This window comes from Scardinius erythrophthalmus (genome assembly GCF_964197995.2).
Source record: "Scardinius erythrophthalmus genome assembly, chromosome: 1".
NCBI lineage: Eukaryota > Metazoa > Chordata > Actinopteri > Cypriniformes > Leuciscidae > Scardinius > Scardinius erythrophthalmus.
The window spans coordinates 31034911-31053776 of NC_138221.1; the positions used below are offsets into that span (position 1 = coordinate 31034911).

General features: G+C 43.4%; 1 protein-coding gene across 3 annotated transcripts; it reads left to right on the top strand.

Annotated features, from left to right (window-relative positions):
- The first annotated feature begins 874 nt into the window (after positions 1–874).
- On the top strand, positions 875–17904 carry LOC308698875 (cytochrome P450 2K1-like). Of its 3 annotated transcripts, none has more exons than XM_081379300.1 (9): positions 875–1167; positions 1238–1400; positions 15385–15534; positions 15622–15782; positions 15876–16055; positions 16850–16991; positions 17120–17304; positions 17384–17525; positions 17625–17904. In XM_081379300.1, exons 1-9 carry the CDS (start codon positions 964–966, stop codon positions 17810–17812), a joined length of 1515 nt encoding a protein of 504 aa, XP_081235426.1. In that variant the 5' UTR covers positions 875–963; the 3' UTR covers positions 17813–17904. The 3 variants fall into 3 exon arrangements, with proteins under 3 accessions (XP_081235426.1, XP_081235428.1, XP_081235427.1); XM_081379302.1 differs by having other exon boundaries at positions 960–1167; positions 16883–16991; positions 17625–17851; XM_081379301.1 differs by having other exon boundaries at positions 960–1167; positions 17593–17850.
- The last annotated feature ends 962 nt before the right edge of the window (positions 17905–18866 follow it).

Sequence of the window (18866 nt, forward strand, 5' to 3'; positions counted from 1 at the left end):
AATTCTGCTAAACTACAAGCACAATTCCTGCTTTACATTCAAATTGCAATTCTAAAACACACTACACACAATTCTCTGCTTTTGGCACAATTTTCATGCAGAAAATCTCTTGTTTTCACAAGGAACACACTGCCATTCAAATATGCACACTGACTCATCACATGGGCAAACACCCGTCACACAGTTTCACAATTAGCAATCACAGCTTTAGCATAAAAGGGCAACAGGTGAGCTCTGCAATGGAGCAATGGGTGCCAACATTGGATTTTTTTTATTTTTTACTGTAACTGTATACAGTAAATTCTTCTGTTGTTTTGTATGTAGACCACTGTATGTCCAACTTTGTGTTGGTTTGGATGTACACTGTGTACATTCTTTTTGTGGGAAAAATAAAATATTTGTTACCGTGTATTTGTGTGTTCTGAGTATAAAAACAATATTCTCAAATATTTTACAACACACTTATGTATGTACTGTCTGTAGTAAGTGTAACACTGAACAAAAAAAAGCCTAAGTCATTATGATGAATGGAGAAGAAGTGTTTTGCATTCATCGTAGTGTTTTACACTGAGCACATCAGTGTTCAACTGGTTCTTATAAATGTCTATTCATATGATGGTTTGTGTGTGTCATTTGAAAACAAAATACCATTTTGAGAAGAAATAACATTGTTTTGAATGTAAAGTTTCATTTTGCAGGAGCATTGAGGGGTTTTGCCCATTGTGTGTGTGTTTTTGGATTTGTGTGTAGAGTTCTGAGAATATGAGGCATGCTTTCAGTGTGTAAACAATCGAGAAAAACTGTAAGCTAAAGAAGATTAATGATTCACCTACATGCTGATCCAACCACATAAACCCTATATTCTCTTGGAGTTTTACAGTTTGTTTTGGATCACACAAGGTCCCTCCCTTACATATCGGCTATAAATCTGCGAGTGCATCAGTTCAGAAGCTGAGAGAGAAAATGGCTGTAATCGAGGCACTTCTGCAGTTTCTCAGCACAGGTACATTACTGGGTGCTTTGCTGTTGCTTCTGGTTTTGTATTTGCTTTCCTCTGGATCCAGATCTCAGAAAGAGGGGAAAGAGCCACCGGGACCCAAACCTCTGCCGTTGCTGGGGAACCTGCTGACCCTTGACCTCGAGAGACCCTTTGACACCCTTTGTGAGGTGAGAACTTGACACAGACACATTTCAACAATAATAACATTTAACAAATGTCTTTCTTTGTGTCCTCCAGCTGTCCAGAACCTACGGGAATGTTTTCCAAGTGTTTTTGGGTCCTAAAAAAGTTGTGGTACTAGCTGGACACAAAACTGTTAAAGAAGCTCTTGTGAACTACGCAGAAGAGTTTGGGGAGCGAGATATTACGCCATCTTTCAGGATAGTTAACGATGATCATGGTAAGAATAACTGAATGCTGTGTTTGCATTTAAATCAGTTCTTAATTTACCATCCAAGGGTCAGATTTGCTTACAGCCTGCGGCAGCGCAAACTCTTTTTTGGCATTAAAAAGCTACTCTCAGGATTAACTAAAGACACACAGTGAAAAATTAGCACTGAAAATGCGTGAGCACAGTTATTTTTGCAGCTGACCTTTTTGCATATCCATTTGTAGGAGTATCTCTTTCAGACACAAAATTTATGAGAGGAGAGTATTTAAATGATTCATGCAAGATGATTTATATGGTTTGAACTGGTCAATTTACTGGTATTTCCGCCATTATTTACCAACCAAAAAAAGCATGTCTTAAACCATTTGTGCTGTTCTTGGTAGATTGTGTTGGTCATTATGGAAATGATCCGGCTGTGTATGTATTCTTCAATGTGTGCGTCATCAGTAGATCACATGCAGAACTTTCCACTCCCATCTGTGCTTTTTTGGACATGCGCTCTCATGCTAATTTGCCCAGATTAGTAAATATTTTTGTTATATGTAGCATAAATGAAAGCTGTGCTGGCATCTCATTGTGTTGGTTAGTTTTTAGAGGCCAAGCACCAAAGGTGATCATTGTCTTCTTCTTATTATTCTTATGCTCTGGAAATCTATGGCACCACATAGACCTGCTTTGGGAAAGTTATGAAATTTGGCACACAAATAGAGGACAGTCTGAACTGTCATCATAGCAAGTTTGGTGTCTCAAACTCAATCCCTCTAGCGCCACCAACTGTCCAAATTTGCACTCATGTTTATGTTACAGTTTTTTACGATCACTATGACAATTTTTACAATACTTTTAACAATTTTCCTAAATTCTTAACACACCAACACAACTACAACACACAATTGGCAAAACAGTTAATTTCATGCTCAAAATCACACATTGTAAACTAAACTCCAACACTAATTTTCAAAACACAATAATACACTAACACAATGCACTATGTCTACCAAAACATTAACACGTTCTTTTCCAACAGGAACATTTAGTCAATCACAGCACAATGTCATAAAAACACTAACATCAGATGGAATTACAGAAACTGCATTATTTTATATGTGTCAGGTCTGCCCTTATACAACAGACAGTATATTGCATTGATCAGATTGTGTTTTGCACCGCAGTTTCTTTTGAAGTCTCTCTACATTTTTGTTTTGTTTGTAATTTAAATGCATGCATTTTTTTGTTTTTTTTTTGCATCAGAAATTCAATACAACAAAATAAATGACCCTTCTTAGAGTAGCTTTATAGAATGTATGGTTTATGAAAAAAGAAGACGGAGACAGAATTGCTGCAGTAACGGCTTTATTTGCAACAGGACAGATAGTGAAGATAACAAAAATATGCAACATAGCTGCCATTTACAGTATTACTGTATATGAAAATACAAAATATACAAACAGAAAAAGCCATCTTCTAATCTGCCCGGTCTTCTGCATTTGTCCAAGTTCTCATCCACATCAGACCTGATATCTTCCCTGGCAAGGCATCTTTGGAAGAATCTTTTGGCTTGCCTTATCCTGGTAGTGTTCAGCTGTGATGTCTTGGTATGCAGCATCTTTTGCATACAGGAGGGACATTTGGTCCTGTGGACTATGGTCAAAAACCTTTCATCTCCAGGCTGAGAAAACTCCTCAGTGGGGTTGAGGAAAGGGAAGTAAGGGGCAAGGAAAATGGACATCATCCTCTGATGGGCGTCAAACCAGGCTGTCACTGCACAGGAATGGCAGAATACCACATTGTCCCATATTTGCATAACTTCAATCAGCTGTTTCTCAGTAGCAATGGAATAAAATACAGGGGAGGGGATATATTTGTGTTTCAATTCACAATATAAGCAGCTGGGTAGGGTTGCACCAGCCGTTCGTAAGTTCTTTCTTAAATTGGAACGTAAAGTCCACACTAGAGGCTTAGTAACTACTAGCTAGTTTGTAACTAACTCTGAACTTTATTCCGTTGCACCATTTGTTCGTAAGGCAGAACGTAGCTAGTAGGTCGTAAGCTCTCCATAAAGTAATTTGTAGTCGCATAATATGATGTTAAGCCTCGATGATCCAATAGCAGCCTTCAAATAAGTGAGCAGATGTGTTGAAATGCTGTGAATTTCAGTTTATCCTTCATTCTTTTGCCTCACGTTACTAACGGTAAAAATAAGTTTCTATTAAATATGATACTTGATCATGAATAATAGCATAAGTGTTTTTGTAAATAACATTCAGAAACTGTATTTGAGAAATTACGTTTATTGATGATGACTGGTATTTGACATGCACAACATGGACCGATGTACACAACGGCACGCTGTTTAGGACAGGTTCGTGTTAAAGATAGCCGCTAACAAAGTAATCTTTTCACATAATGTTCTCTCTCTTAAAATGTAAGCGAGTGTAAATGTCAGCATAATCATATATGTCTAAAGAATTTAAGTCTGTCAGGTAAAAGAAGAGCTTATTGATGTAGTTCAATCTGTCTGATATTTTATTCCATCCATTACTCCTGATCAGAGGCTGCCGTAAATATTTAGTTTATACGTAGAGTTACGCTTCAACTAAGTTTAATGGTGCAACGCAAAAATATTTAGAAGTGCGTAAGTCGTAACTTAGTGTCAATTTACGTCAAAACTAGGCTAAGTTATAACTTACGCACAGCTGGTGCCAGGGCTGGGCTGGGACAGAAAATCGGCCCTGGCATTTTGGCCCAGACTGGCCCACTACATATGATCATAAACACCACCCATCTTTGCACGCCTTTGAATACGTTTTTGTCACGGGTGACAAAATGCTGGGAACAGCGGAACCTTTGTTTTCTTTCCATGTTCCCCGAGGGGAATTATTTTGGTGTAACGCCTCACTCCGGTTCCGGGTGTAGCGGAGATATTGTCCAAACTAATTACCGCCGATGCACGACAGGTGTGAAGGAGAGAGGAGCGGTGTTTGCACAGGCTTCCCGCTTCACAAGAGGAGGATAAAAGAGCCATTCAGAGTCGAGTTGGTGTGAAGGTTGGAACTGGTAAAAGTCAATCGGTGTTCAGTTGATCAGTTGTTTGGCTGGGTCTCTGTCGTTGTGTTTTGGGGTAGAAGATCTCCTGTTTGAGTGCTTACATTGGATGCTGTGATCCTGGAAATTTGTGTAAGAAGAAGAACTGCCATTGGAGTCTGTCGTTTAGAACTGCTTGTGGAATACTACTGGATTGAACTGCTGCTTGGATCTGCGCTGGAAGAGGAAGAGAGAAAGATAAGTGAATTAATTACATCGTTGAATCAAATGTAAAGCTTGAAGAGAAGACTGTGAATGTGAGATTTACTATTGAGGAGGACATCTGTTTCAGATATGCTGGAGAGGAATTGAGAGTTGAATATTCCCGTTGAAATGCATGGATGAAGCGAGGTCTCTGATCAGCCCTACTGTGTGAGTGATTTGCAGTTTGCCTTACCCGATGCACGCTGAATTAATGCTGTGGATTTGTAGTGAACACGAGTGCTGTGTGCTATGCTGAGAAGAGTCTCCCAACGCCTGTTTTCATTCTTGTGAAATGATCTACTTGTCCCCATCCAAATTCCAGAACGATACAACTGAACTGGTGAAGTAATGCTTTGTATTATCCTCTCTTCCACTGAGTATTGTTGTGAAGTAATCCCTTATTGAAGGCTCCTGTTAAACCCTCTCTCTCTCTGAAATTACAAGTCTCGTGAAGAACCGTATGGCTGTGGAAAAGTCTAAACCGTTATACTTACTGATGGAGCTCTGAAGATGTACAACATCGCTGGTAAAGCTGCCTATTGAGTCTCTCGCTAATGTCTGATGAAAGTGTTTGATGCTGAGGGAAGAATCCTGAAGACTGCAGCAACGCTGTGAAGTGAGTTTTAAAGTCACGATTTCCCCTTCATGTTCTGATAAGAGACGCTGCTGTTAAGAGAAGAAATCTTACCTGTTACCTACCGTCTAAGTCCTGCAGATGTGCAGCAACGCTGTGAAGTGAGTTTTAAAGTCACAATTTCCCTTTTATGCCCTGATAAGAGAATCTGCTGTTAAGAGAAGGAACCTTACCTGTCACCTACCGTCTGAGTCCTGCAGATGTGCAGCAACGCTGTGAAGTGAGTTTTAAAGTCACAATTTCCCTCTCACGTCCTGATAAGAGAAGCTGCTGTTAAGAGAAGAAATCTTACCTGTTACCTACCGTCTGAGTCCTGCAGATGTGCAGCAACGCTGTGAAGTAAGCTTTTAGAGTCACTGTCCCACCATTGTGCCCGACGACGTATCTGATACTGAGAAGAATACATTACCTGTTACTTAACGTCTGTGTCCTGCAGATGTCCAGCAACGCTGTGAAGTAAGCTTTTAGAGTCACTGTCCTACCATTGTGCCCGACGACGTATCTGATACTGAGAAGCATACATTACCTGTTACTTACTGTTTGAGTCCTGCAGATGTGCAGCAACGCCGTGGAGTAAGCCTCCCTAGCCACTATCGCTCCGTTGTGACCCGAAGACAGTGGAGAATCGTTTCAGCGGCTACTCCGGTCCAATAGCCCGAGAAGACAGGAGTTGCTCATTCTTTCCTCAAGTTGATTACTATTCAATAAAGATTGTTACTTTTGAACTCCATTACTTGCCTCCTCCTTTGTCCGTCTGTTGCGTGCCTGTGGTGTCGGCTCCTCACGGTGGTGTCTGGAGTCAGGGGCGGCTGGTCATCCGAGTCCGCCCCGGCCTGCACCGGTGACATTTTTGTTCAACTCCTATTCATTAAAACCACTAATATGTAATGAGTGAGTATAAACGAGTGAGTTAACAGATGAAATAAGTACAAAATTGTAATTTATTAATACAATTGAACTATAAATAAAAAACAAGCTATAAGCTGCATTGGCATAGCAATACCAGTGTTTCTCACAGGAACTTTGGTAAAACTGTGGTGGGTGGACCTCAGTCCTTCTAGGGGGGTTTGGGGGCATGGTCCCCCTAAGAAAATTGTGCATTTTAATGTTAAATTCATCAATCTGGTGCAGTTTGAGGGTTCAAAATTAAAAGCTCCAACCCATATTCAGTGTGCAAATATAACAAAGAAAAAATCAAACCTCTTTTAGCAACAGTGTCTGTCTATATTACACTACTACATAACAATAGTTATAATATTAATCTCATGATAGTAGCCTAATAGCCATATATTGTAAAACAAATGCACTGAAAAATAAAGAAAACTTTCATAATTAGTTTTGTACTAATTTCTATACTTGAAAGAGATGAGCACATGATCTTTTATTTTGACGGAAACTGCATCAAGCTTTTATTTTGGCGGAAAACATGGATAAAAACACATCTCATTAAACTTCTAGTAAATTTCTGTAATCGTCAACTATGCAGATGTGGAAATAATCTGTAACTGGGTTATGGGTTCCTACACTCATAGCCAAAGTGTTTCTCACAGGAACTTTGGTAAAACTGTGGTGGGTGGACCTCAGTCCTTCTAGGGGGGTTTGGGGGCATGGTCCCCCTAAGAAAATTTTGTGCATTTTAATGTTAAATTCATCAATCTGGTGCAGTTTGAGGGTTCAAAATTAAAAGCTCCAACCCATATTCAGTGTGCAAATATAACAAAGAAAAAATCAAACCTCTTTTAGCAACAGTGTCTGTCTATATTACACTACTACATAACAATAGTTATAATATTAATCTCATGATAGTAGCCTAATAGCCATATATTGTAAAACAAATGCACTGAAAAATAAAGAAAACTTTCATAATTAGTTTTGTACTAATTTCTATACTTGAAAGAGATGAGCACATGATCTTTTATTTTGACGGAAACTGCATCAAGCTTTTATTTTGGCGGAAAACATGGATAAAAACACATCTCATTAAACTTCTAGTCAATTTCTGTAATCGTCAACTATGCAGATGTGGAAATAATCTGTAACTGGGTTATGGGTTCCTACACTCATAGCCAAAGTGTTTTGAAAGTAGTTCTGCTTACCGCGGACTCTACACTTTCTCATATCTGTCCTTATCCTCCTCACTATCCTCATCATCAGCCACTGGAGCTGATGAAGGTCCTGCTGCTGCAGAAAACGTACTGGTTACTTTCGTAACCTCGGTTCCCTTAGAGATAAGGGAACGAGTACTGCGTTGCAAACGCTATGGGAAAACTCCTTTTCTCGAGAATATTGAAGCCTTTATTTTAAAACGCATTTGCTACAGCACAGGCGAGAGCATCAGACCCACGTGAGTGAGCTGATAGGCTGTGCTGTGGGCAACTGCACGAACCAATGGCGGATAGACAGAAGCGCGCGAGCCAATCAGGGCGCTTGGCGCTCTGTCACTGTCAAGCGCGCGAAACTACACGTGACCATAACATATAAATACAGATAGAATCCGCCATTTGACAGGTATAATCGACTGAAGCGACAAACCTGCCATAAGAAAAAAAGCACGGCAAGGCAACGCAGTACTCGTTCCCTTATCTCTAAGGGAACCGAGGTTACGAAAGTAACCAGTACGTTCCCTTACGAGAACGTTCTCTCGTACTGCGTTGCAAACGCTATGGGAACGTTTCCATTTAAAACGCCGTGCTATTAATCTTTTGGCCGCTCTGACTCACCAGAGTTCCGGGAAGTACAGAATAGCCAGGATAAAAAGAGACCGAACATCGGGCCCATCAATTATCCGTAATAAAGACTGGCCAGAGCCAGTCATTTAACCCACAAGGTGATAGCCGTGTGTTTAATATCAAACTAGTCTGGGTCAGCAGAGCCAGAGTCTAGACTGAAAAGACTGTAACTGCAAAGCAGGGACATTAAAGTTATAATTCATCGGATCTGGCCAGAGCCAGTCACTTAGCCCACAAAGTGAAAACCGTGTGTTCAATATCAACTAGACTGGGTCACAGAGCCAGTGTCTAGACAGAAGAACTGTAGCTACAAGCAAGGGCATTAAAGCTATAATTCAACAATGTGGACGGAGCGGATATCCGGCCGCCGCACATATGCTATAGATGGGAATACCCAAGTGACCATGGTTCAAAACTAGTCTGGATCCACAGAGCCAGAGTTTAGACAGAAAGAACGCATGTCTGCAGAGCAGGGACATCCAGCTTATAGAATCTCACAAATGTGGACGGAGCGGACCAGCCGGCCGCCGCACAAATGTCTTCAATGGGAATACCACTTGACCAAGCCCACGAAGAGGCAACACCTCTCGTGGAATGAGCTCTAACACCTATGGGACAAGAGAGGCCCAGTGAGGTGTAAGCCAGGGCAATGGCGTCAACTATCCATCTGGACAGTGTGGTTTTAGTGACCGGGAGGCCCTTGGATCGGCCCCCGAAACACACAAAGAGCTGTTCAGACTGTCTGAAAGAGGCCGAACGCTCCAGATAAATTCTCAAAGCTCTGACTGGGCAAAGCATGAGAGAATCGCTATCCTCCTCGGAGGAGGGGAGAGCTGACAGAGAAATAACCTGGGCTCTGAACGGAGTTGAGAGCACCTTAGGAACATATCCATGTCTTGGCCTAAGAATGACCTTGGAGTCATTAGGACCAAACTCCAGACAGGAAGCGCTGGTAGACAGCGCCTGTAAATCCCCTATTCTCTTTACTGACGCCAGTGCTAGAAGCAGGGCGGTTTTCAGAGAGAGAGACTTAGGATCAGCTGACTGAAGTGGTTCAAAGGGAGGTCCCTTAAGAGCCCGTCAGGAGAGGTCCCAGGCCGGAACAGACGGTGGCCGAGGCGGGTTAAGCCTCCTGGCGCCCCTGAGGAAGCGAACTATAAGGTCGCTTTTTCCTAAGGAGGCCCCGGCTTCCAATACGTGAAAAGCAGCAATGGCTGCCACGTACACTTTGAGAGTGGAGGGGGAGCGACCCGCGTCCAACATCTCCTGTAGAAAAGACAGTACTCTTGGTACTTCACAAGTGTATGGGTCGAGGTCTCGAGCTAAACACCAGCTGGAAAACACTGACCATTTACTGAGATAGAGGCGTCTGGTAGACGGAGCTCTAGCTTCCTTTATAGTATTCAGGACGCCCTCTGGGAGGTTCTGGGGTACCCGTTGAGTGGCCATACATGTAGGGCCCATAAGTCGGGACGGGGATGCCAGATTGTCCTGTTGGCCTGAGTCAGGAGGTCGCGCCTCACTGGGATTGGCCACGGGTCTGCTACAGACAGCTGCATCAACTCTGGGAACCAAACCTGGGTCCGCCAGAGAGGAGCTACTAATAGCACTGCGCTTTTCGTGTTCCTGATCCGTTCGATGACCTGAGGGAGCATCGAGACCGGGGGGAACGCATAGAGAGGAAGGTTGGGCCAGTCGTGGGCCAACGCATCCCTGCTCTTTGAGAAAAAGATTGGGCATTGACAGTTGTCTTCTGAGGTGAAAAGATCTACTTCTGCCTTCCCGAAGACCTCCCAGAGTAGGAGAACTGTCTGAGGGTGGAGAGACCATTCCTCTGGGGGAACTCTGCCCCGAGAGAGCATGTCTGCTCCTGTATTCAACGTGCCTGGCACGTGAGCTGCCCTGAGCGAGCGCAGATTGGTGTGAGCCCATAGCAAGAGCTGTGAGGCTATGGCAAACAGGTTGCGGGACCTGAGGCCGCCCTGGCGATTTATGTAAGAGACCACCGACATGTTGTCCGTCCGTACCAACACGTGGTGTCCCGCCAGGTATGGGAGGAATGTTTTTAGGGCTAGAAAAACTGCTCTCATTTCGAGGCAGTTTATGTGTAGGCGTTTCTCCGAGCTCGACCAGAGGCCGGAGGCAGGCCTGCCCTCGTACAGAGCTCCCCAACCGGAGTTGGAGGCGTCTGTTGAAATCATCCTCCTCTCTAAAACTACCCCCATGCTTACGCCCTGCTGGTACCAGCTGGCGTTTTTCCAAGGGGCCAGGGCTTGAACACAGCGCTGGTCCACCTTGATAATCAAGTGGCCTGAATGCCAGGCGTGGGGTGGCACCAGAGGAGCCAGCCACAGCTGAAGAGGACGCATACGCAGTAGGCCTAGTTGGAGTACTGATGATGCAGAGGCCATCAGGCCAAGGATCCTCTGAAACGTTCTGAGGGGTACAAGAGAGCCCTCTATGAACGATGCCGTGAGCTGCTGAATCGTTAGAGCACGGGCCGGTGTGGGCCATGCTCTCATAAGTACGGAGTCGAGAACTGTTCCCAGGAACGTGATACGTTGGCTGGGCAACAGAACACTCTTTGCAACATTGACCCTGAGCCCTAGACATTCTAGATGGCTGAGGAGCCAGGCTTTGTGAGTATGTGACTCCGCCTCTGACTGGGTCAGTATGAGCCAGTCGTCGAGGTAGTTTAGGATGCGCATTCCCCGCTGTCTCAGGGGGGAGAGAGCTGCATCCATGCACTTCGTGAATGTACGAGGCGCTAGTGCCAGTCCAAATGGAAGAACTGTGTACTGGTATGTCTGCCCCTCGAAGGCGAATCTCAAGAATGGCCTGTGGTGGGGGTTCACTTGAATGTGAAAGTAAGCGTCTTTCAGATCTACTGAGAAAAACCAGTCGCCTGGGCGAATCTGCGTCAGGATATGTCTGGTCGTGAGCATTCTGAACGGCCGTGACATGAGAGCCTTGTTCAGATGTCTGAGATCTAAAATGGGTCTCAGGCCGCCGTCTTTCTTTGGAACAAGAAAGTATCGGCTGTAAAAACCTGACTCGCTCAGAGAAGGGGGATCTTCTCGATGGCCCCTTTCGCCAGCAGACTTAACACTTCGGTGCGGAGGACATGACTCAATGTGCCCCTTACCGTGGTTTGTATAACCGCGCGAAAACGCGGTGGTCTGCGGGCGAACTGAAGCGAGTAACCATGCTTTATGATGTTCATCACCCATACTGAAACTCCGGGGATAGCTTGCCAAGCTAGAGCCCGCAGAGCTAGAGGCATTATCATATCTGGAACACCCAGAGTGGGGGGCTCGGACTGACATGTATGCATGTGAGAAATTATGCTTGATTTGTGCTTTGTGTGGGTCGCTGTTAAAACAGCGTTTGTTTGCAGGGGTGCGTGACATGTGACGGGCCCATGAACTGCATTTAGAACTGCTGCAGCCGCCTGAACTGAAGAGGGAGCCGTGAGCAGTAGTCGAGCGATTTTTGGGGCTGGTCTGGTCGCAGCGGGACAGTGACCCCTCTTTGTGCCGGTTAGGACGGCTTCTTGGGCTCGTGATCGAGCGTCAGCTTCGGCCGCGGGCCCTGGCGCTTAGGGAACGGGAACCGTTTCGCTGGCTTCATGTGCTTACTGGTCTCAGCCGCTGGGCGGGGCTGGAGGACCTGGGACACCACTTTCTCAGGTCGCGGCGTGCTCTTGGGGCGCCGTTGGACTGAGCTGGAGCGCTTTGGTAGAAAGTGTCTCATGGCGCTGGAAGCCTTCTGAGCTTCCGTGAAGCGATCGGCGAAGCCGCTGACAGATGGGCCGAAGAGACCTGAGGCTGTGACGGGCGAGTCGAGGAAGGCAGATTTATCCGCGTCCCTGATCTCGGTTAAGTTTAGCCAGAGGTGGCGCTCCATTACCACTAGGCTGGCCATATTGCGGCCCAGGGCTTGAGCGGTGGTCTTCGTGGCCCTCAGTGCCAGATCCGTGGCACTCCTGAGGTCTTTAAATGTGTCTGCGTCCGGGCCTGACTCATCCATGGAACGGAGAAGTTTGGCCTGGAAGGCTTGAAGCGTCGCCATGGCGTGAAGTGCAGAGGCGGCTTGACCGGCGGCAGCGTATGCGCGGCTGGCAATGGCCGAAGTAGTTCTGCACGGCTTAGAAGGGTGCACCGTCTTAGACCTCCAACTACCTGCAGTGGGGGGGCATAAGTGTGCAGCGACCACTTCCTCCAGTGGGGGGAGAGACACATATCCTTTCTCTTCAGCGCCGTCAACAGTGGAGAGCGTAGAAGAGGCAGATGAGCGCGTTCGCGCTGAAAAGGGCGCGCGCCAGCATTTTGTGAGCTCTTCGTGAACCTCAGGCATAAATGGAGCGGCGCGCTGACGAGGGGCCAGCTGGCGCCCCGGCAGGTACCATTCATCGAGGCGGCTTCTGGCGGGCTCAGCTGGAGAAAGCCAATCGAGTCCCAACTCGTCAACAGCGCGAGACATGACACGGAGAAGTTCGGCGTCAATGCTCGCTCGAGTATCAGAAAACTCTAGCTGAGAGGGGGGGGCGGGGTCCGCGGAGCCCGACCAATCCTCGCTCTCAGATGCCGCCATAGAAAGTGCGTCATCGACGTCATCCGGAGATGCGCCGAAAGAGACGAGTCCAGCCGCTTCAGACGAGGGGCGCTGCTCGCTCCGAGAGAACAGGACAGGCGAAGAAGGCGTGGGCGAGGCACGAGGAGAAAGGCCCGGCGTGCACTCGCTAAACTCACCGCGCTCAGGACGCCTCTGATCGCGCCGCTTCTTCCTACGGGGCTCGTGGGGCGCCGAAGACGGAAGGTGGGCGGAATCGGTCACCGTCGAAGACAGCCTTGAACGGAGAACGGAGACAGGCATCCCGTCGCAGAATTGGCAGCCGCCTTTCATGAGCGCTGCCTCGGCGTGCTCAGGGCCGAGGCAGGCCGCACACTGGGTGTGTCCGTCGGATGCATGCAGGGAGACCCCGCAGCTCTCACAGATGGAGAGAGGCATTATGCCGCGCTGTGAAAACAGCGGTTTGCTCTTTTAGATAAATATGCAATGAAAAGGATATAATTTTTCGTCGGATGCCACAGGGAAACGCTCAGCTGGCGAGATGCCGGGATGCGAAGCTGTTCCGCTGGACGGCTTTTCCACGACGAGGGCTTCTTACGACCGGAGAAAATCAGCGACGAGGTGAGTCGAGCTGAAGGAGATTAAATCTGTCAAATGGCGGATTCTATCTGTATTTATATGTTATGGTCACGTGTAGTTTCGCGCGCTTGACAGTGACAGAGCGCCAAGCGCCCTGATTGGCTCGCGCGCTTCTGTCTATCCGCCATTGGTTCGTGCAGTTGCCCACAGCACAGCCTATCAGCTCACTCACGTGGGTCTGATGCTCTCGCCTGTGCTGTAGCAAATGCGTTTTAAAATAAAGGCTTCAATATTCTCGAGAAAAGGAGTTTTCCCATAGCGTTTGCAACGCAGTACGAGAGAACGTTCTCGTAAGGGAACATATATATCTTGACACATTTTACAGCGTCTGCTTGAAGGGCCTGTATCTATTTTTCACGCTATTTCTCTGCACATTCCTTGCGTTTCTTCTCCATCTCTCAGACTATTTTGACAGATACACACTTGACACTGCACGCGCACTCAAAGCCCAAAGGGGGAGGTGTTTAAAGATGTGATTGGGCCAGCCCAGTGTCAATCAAGAAAACAACCAATGGGCCGCTGATCTACGTGTTTCATGGGCTGGTCTGTCAGTGGAAAAAAAACTAACGCTTACTTTTTTTTGACCAATGCATTACACCGGCACTAACCCAGCGCCGTCAATTAAACAAAACAAAACGAATGGGCCGCCGATGTACGAGTTTTATGGGCCGTTAAAAAAAAAAAAAAAAGTATGAGATGTATCGGCCCAAAAGCACGTCGGCCCACCGGGCATTTGCCCGGTATGCCAGATTACCAGTCCAGCCCTGGCTGGTGCAACCGGCCCCTGTTTACCTTGACTTTAGCCTGTAAGGTTAGGTTTAGAACATGGTGTTATCTGTTCTGACATACAGTGTTAAAGCATTGGTAAATTTGGCAGTAAAAATCCATTGTTTTGTTCTTGTTTGAGCTTGTGTGTAAAAGAAGTTCAAGCATTTTAAATTTGTGTTAATTGTATGTATTTTGTGTTAAAGCAACAAGAAATGTGTTAATAGTATAGCTTACATTGGATGTAGTGTTAACTGTGATTAAGAGTTTTGGAAAATTGTTAAAATGTTGAAAAATCTGTCATAGCAATCGTAAAAAACTGTAATAACATTTGAAAAATAAGGGCTAGAAACAAAATATATTTTATATATTTTGTCGTATTTGGCCAAACTTCCTGTCTGCCATTTTGATTTTTTTTTTTTCAAAACCTACTTTTTCAAACTCTTCTTAGACCTTTTGTCTGATTTCCTCCACATTCTAGTCATATCATTTTCAGATTGTGCCAACAAAAAGCTATGGATTTCGTGTCGATAGACAAAAAAACGTTTTTGTGTAAAGCATCAACAAATTTGATGGCATGATGCCAAAATTACTCAAAACGCCAAAACAGATGTATTTCTGCAATGCTTTGGCACTTTGACAACAAACTTTGCATGTGATATTGCCACCTTATACTGACCACACTGCACAAATTTAGTCACAGCGCCCCCTATTGGTCAAAAGTGATAAACCATTAAATTAAATGATTGTACTTTTTGTGATTGGATTTTTCAGCCATTTTGCCTAAAATGGTCTTAATATGTCTTTAATTGCTCATTGTTGCAGTTGGTCTGATGCTCCCAGCCATGTTGACATGACTTACCGTGTTCATTGTGCTTGGGAATGGCCCTGATAATTGCTGCTTGCAGCTATATTCTGCTTATTGTTGCTCTACTGGGAATATTTTCCCAGTCTGGGAATATTTTTATTCATTTTACTCTAATAAATTTTCTAACTGTATCATTTATCTCTTTTAATTCCTTTTATAACTGTTTTAATTCCCCTGCTTTTATTTTGTGTCTGTTTTCCATGCAAAGCTCTATGAATTGCTATAGTGTGATTATAATTCCTTTCTATGTGAAGCTTTTGAATAACTGTTTGAATTTTCCTTGCTTTTATTTTGTGTTTATTTGTATTCCTTGCTATGTAAAAAAAACTTTTAATTGCCATAGTGTATGAAATGTGCTATATAAATAAACTTGCCTTGCCTTACTGCCATTGGAGTTTAGTGCAGCCAAATGTATAGTAAGAAAATGTCTGATTGGGAATTTCCCAGACTTTCTCATTACTAGACTTGTGAATGGTTGGTTCTTTCTGTGTTGATCAGGAATCCTCTTTTCCAATGGAGAGAACTGGAGAGAGATGCGACGCTTCGCTCTCAGCAACCTGCGGGACTTCGGGATGGGCAAGAGAGGAAGTGAAGAGAAAATCATAGAGGAAATTCAGTATCTGAAAGGAGAGTTTGATAAGTTTGAAGGTACAAGCTGAAACACATTTATGGACTTCTGTAATCATGCTCTTAGTTTAAAGGATCTGTTGAGAGACATTTGTTTGCTCTTCACAGGGAAACCCTTCGACACAACACAGCCTGTGAACTACGCTGTGTCAAACATCATCTCATCTATTGTGTACGGCAGCAGATTTGAATACACAGACCCTCAATTCAGAAAAATGGTCGACAGGGCAAATGAAAATATTCGAGTTAGTGGATCAGCTTCTATAATGGTATGGAAGTATGTTTTACTGTATGTTTTTGGTGACTTCATTTTTTTTAAACTCATTAATACATGCATTTTTTTTCTCTGTGTGTACTTGCAGCTTTATAATATATTTCCGTGGTTGGGTCCATTCCTCAACAGCAAAAGGATTATTGTACAAAATATGTTGAAAAGTAGAGCAGAAATGATGAGGTTGATCACTGGACTGCTGGAGACTCTGAATCCACACGACAGCAGAGGGTTTGTCGACTCCTTTCTCATCCGCAAACATAGTGATGAGGTACAGAAATCACCTTGTTCCATAGAAATACAGGAGAAAATAAAAAGTAATCATCAGCTTGTCTATAAAAACTAATTTAAAAATAAATTATAAAACTAATAGTAGTTTATAAAACTAATTACAATCTTTTTTAAATTATTGAACTTAGTTATTAAATTAAAATGAAAATATGAATATATTTGGGAACACTACAATAAGATAATTTTTTTTACCATTAGTTAACTAAATTATTTAACATAAACTAACAATTAAAAATACTTCGTATGTTTTAATTAATCGTATGTGTTTAATTAATTGTATGTGATGTTATTTTCCATATTCACTTTGTTAAAATGAAAAGATATCTGCTAATTATTATTTAATAGACCCAAGTTAACATGAACTAAACATGAACTAACAAGAAACAGTTCTATTGTTATTAACTAACATTAAAAAAGATGAATAATTAGTGTAACAAAGGTATTGCTCATTGTTAGTTAATGTTAATGCTAACTAATGAGACCTTATTGTAAGGTGTTACAGATTGGTAGTTCTATTAGTACAATCTTTTTCAATCCTTGTTGTATCATAAGCCAAGGGTAAAAGTTCAGAAATGGGAAGTTTGCATGCCTATAACTCAAGAAATATTAAAGAGAAAACTACACCTGAATGAATTTCAATGTTTAAATTTTCTAATTTATTTAGTTTTGAATGTATTTTTAGTGTATTATAATCAATGAAGAACTTTGAAATATTTTTTCCTTAGTATTTTATAAAAAGTATAAGTTTGGGCTTTGTGGATTTGTACTTGTCAGCAATCCTGTAAGAAGGACACACACTTTCACCAGGAGAATCTTCTTGTGACGGTGGGAAATCTGTTTGCTGCTGGTACTGACACGACAGGAACTACTCTGCGCTGGGGTTTGATGCTCATGGCCAAATACCCTCATATACAGGGTAGAAACACAGTATTTAAAGTTTATATTCCCATGCTAATGTTTATTTGTGAAGGTTTAAAAAAAAAAAAAAATCACATCAGCTGAATTCATTTGATTCATAAAACACAAAAATATGCCATAATGCAGATCGAGTTCATGAGGAGATTGACCGGGTGATTGGTGGACGTCAGCCAGCGGTGGACGACAGGAGGAGCCTACCGTATACAGATGCTGTGATTCATGAAACCCAGAGACTGGCTAATATTCTGCCCATGAATCTCCCTCATAAGACCAGCTGTGATGTTCACTTCAATGGATACTTCATCAAGAAGGTCAGTGAGAAGAATAAATATTTAGGCCTAGAAACGATACCATGTGCATCTTGAACATTGTCTTTTCTCCATTTTGTAGGGTACCACTGTCATTCCTCTGCTGACGTCTGTTTTGAAGGATCCGAGCGAATGGGAGAAACCGAACAGCTTTTACCCAGAACACTTCCTAGATGAGAAGGGCCAGCTTGTCAAGAGAGATGCTTTCATGCCCTTTTCTTCAGGTATACGCTCAACTCTAAACACCCAGTGTTTTGAAGAAATAAACATTTGATTTGTAATTTAAAACAGTTTGTCTCTCTCTCGCACTCTCTCTCTCTCAGGCCGAAGGGTTTGTTTGGGAGAGAGTTTGGCCAGGATGGAGCTCTTCCTGTTCTACACTTCCCTCCTTCAGAGCTACCGCTTCACAACTCCACCTGGAGTGTCTGGAGATGATCTGGATCTCAAAGGAATAGTCGGAGTCACGTTGAATCCGTCCCCACACAAGCTGTGTGCGATCAGACGCTCCTGATACTGTAAAATAAAAAAAAATACAATATTTTGTATATTGAATGATCTTTATTTATTGAAGTATGCCATTAAATATTTCAGATTTTCATTTTAACACAGGAAATTATGTGTTTTCTTGTTTTTTAACAATAAACAAAAATAAATAACACAAACCAAAAGTAACAAAACCATGTAACCCGTTGTATATGGCGTTACTTTTTAGTCAAATGTCATGAGCGTGTAAGACATGCTCACGAGCACATTATGTTATTTCACACGCGCAAAAATGAACCTTCAGCTGGCATGATAAAAGTACTCGCGCACAAATTCAACAACCGAGAGGTGTACAAGTAGCTGCGAGCGAGCGCCTGGCATACTCTCATAGGTTAACTCTGCTTGTACAGTGGAATCCTGCTCGCGCGCAGCGGGCTTCTGCTCGCGGAGTGCTGTTTTGCTCGCGCAGTGGATTTCTGCTCGCTCAGCTGATTTCTGCTCGCTCGAGTCTACATGACTTTTGACAATTTGGGGGTGGAAACCAAGGAGGGCACTGACCCTCTTATGATTGGACACTTTCATCATATGGAAAATCTTGGGAAATCCTAACCCCGCCCACCTTCAGACGCAGCGCGAGTCACTCAGCTACTCCGGCTATCTCTGTGTATATTTTAGACAACGAAATATGTGATAAAACACCTTACTAAAACCAGTTCATCTCCAACCCTAATCAAACACACCTGAAGCAACCAATTAAGGTCTTCAGGTTTCTTCCATTTGGACCCGAAGGACCCCAGAGGGTTAAATTTAATTGAATGTATGTCACCAGGTGTCTATTTTTGGTAATACGCCTAAACAAAATCTTCAACTTAAAAGAACTTAAATTTTTGTGATATCAACTTCAAATTTGGAACACAACTTGGTTAGATATATGGCTTTGATTTTATAGTAATTGTATAGTAAAAAATATTTTGTAAAATATATATTTTATATAAAAAATATATAGTGCAGTATATTTTATTTACTGTAAATTTAAATCTCCATTACTTTTGCTTTGCCAGGACTTTTACATGCTTTTCCCT